We start from the raw sequence: 1730 nt of genomic DNA on the forward strand, positions 1-1730 counted from the left end.
CGCCTCCGGGCGCGCGGCCTCGTCGGACCCTGGTGAGCCCTGCACGGCGGGCCCGGCGGGCCTTTGTCCCCGAGGCCGCGTCGGGCTCCAGGCGAACGGCTGGGCCGGACGCCCCGGCGAGGCGACCCCGAGCCAGCTGAGTCGCCTTCGAGGAGCGAAAAGCGGTGGCCGCGAACCTGGTAAGGCCTGCCGCTGGCCGGGACAAGCTTCGGCATCGTGTCCGCCTCGGGGGCTGCTGCGGGAATCTGGGGCGCGAGGCTGGGAAGCAAGCGAACGGGGCGCCTCTGAGGCCGTTAATAGGAATAGTAACGCCCTTTTCTTTCCCAGCTGGCGTTTCTCATCGTGCCTGGTCACACAAAGGGCTGCGAAGTACGTCAAACGTGGGCTGGAAGCAGCCCCGGGTTCCTTCAAATATGCAGCGACTAGGGAACTTTGTCGAGTTGCAAACAACGGTGCACAGTACAGTTTGCCGACTTTGCGTTTTGGCGCAGATCCCGATGCTCCCGAGGCCTAATAGGTGTCTGAGTGCTTTATACGTATACTTAGAAATCTGTCCGAGAGATCGCGGGTCTTGAACAAGACTTGGGGAGTTAGGGGTTTGGGTCCCGCACCCATCTCTGACTCCTCCACACGAGGAGAGGACCGGCAGGCTTGGGCTGATTAGGTCTTGCAAGTGGATTTTTTACTTTTGGAGGTAAATGTACATAACATAGTTTTCACAACTTTAACCATTTTAAAGTGTACACTTTAAAATGTTTTGTTGTATGTTCATAAAGTTGTGCAACCATTACCACTCTATTCTAGAACATTTTCATCACTCTCTCAAATAAACCACTGCACCTATTAAGTAGTCATTCGCCTTTCTGTCTTCTCCCAGCTTTAGGCAACAACTAATGGATCAAGATTGCAAGTGAATTTTACAATTAATTTGTGTCAAATTAACTAACATGGTGACTGACTGTCTCTTGGGAATGGCTGACAAGTTTTTGCAGGATACAGGATCTCATTCTTTTTTCAGCTTATGCAAGTTATCCTTCATTTCTCTCCAGGAATTCTGTCATATGTTTGATATGTAAATTCTATTTACTTATAATGCTTATTAGGACTTTTGTTGCTTCTGCGGATGGGTTCCCTGCTTTGTTCCCACAGAATCTTCTGTAAGAAAGGACCAGTTTTGTCTTTTTCCACTTCTGTCACCAGGTTGGGCATTGCAGTGCTCCAGGGCAGGTGCCTGGTCAGTCTTCTGAGATGGCGTCTATCAACCCGTGGACCTCCTGGAGTGAGTCCAAATCCTGTTTCTTCTGGGCCTCCTGCTAGCCATTATCTGTTGTAGCCATGGGTCAGACCTGGGTAGAGGCCGGGGGCTTTTGGGAACTGCAGAGATCCTGTCTGACTTGGTACAGAATTAGAACTGATTGATAGTAAAGGAGGAAATTGTTGGTGTAAAAGACAATGTAATTTATGTATTTTATTATATTTAAACTTTTTTTGTAGATTAAAGGTCTTGCTATGTTGCCCAGGCTGGTTTTGAACTCCTGGGCTCAAGTGATTCTCCTGTCTTGGCCTCTCAAAGTGCTGGGATTACAGGCATGAGCCAGCATACCTTGACAATTTATGTATTTTATAATAGTCTCCTGAGAAGTGTTATTAGCTGTAAGATGTTTTCTGGTGATTTGTGGGTTTTCTTTTTTTTTTGAGTTGGAGTCTCACTTGGTCGCCCAGACTGGAGT

The 1730-nt window shown here is 48.6% G+C and overlaps 1 protein-coding gene across 3 annotated transcripts in view; it reads left to right on the forward strand.

Annotated features, from left to right (window-relative positions):
* The first annotated feature begins 1200 nt into the window (after positions 1-1200).
* Positions 1201-1730, forward strand: part of ZNF606 (zinc finger protein 606) — a 24658-nt gene continuing 24128 nt past the window's right edge. For 2 of the 3 annotated variants that reach the window (XM_021717899.1, XM_021717898.1), the window contains exon 1: positions 1201-1279. Coding sequence is in view for 1 of the 3 variants with exons in the window: in XM_008068695.2 (XP_008066886.2) it covers positions 1249-1279 (31 nt within the window). In the remaining 2 variants the exon portion in view is untranslated. The remainder of the gene's footprint in view (positions 1280-1730) is intronic. The other variant, XM_008068695.2, reaches the window with a different exon arrangement.

This window comes from Carlito syrichta, unplaced genomic scaffold (assembly GCF_000164805.1).
Source record: "Carlito syrichta isolate Samal-C Ts95f unplaced genomic scaffold, Tarsius_syrichta-2.0.1 Scaffold311480, whole genome shotgun sequence".
Taxonomy (NCBI): Eukaryota; Metazoa; Chordata; class Mammalia; order Primates; family Tarsiidae; genus Carlito; species Carlito syrichta.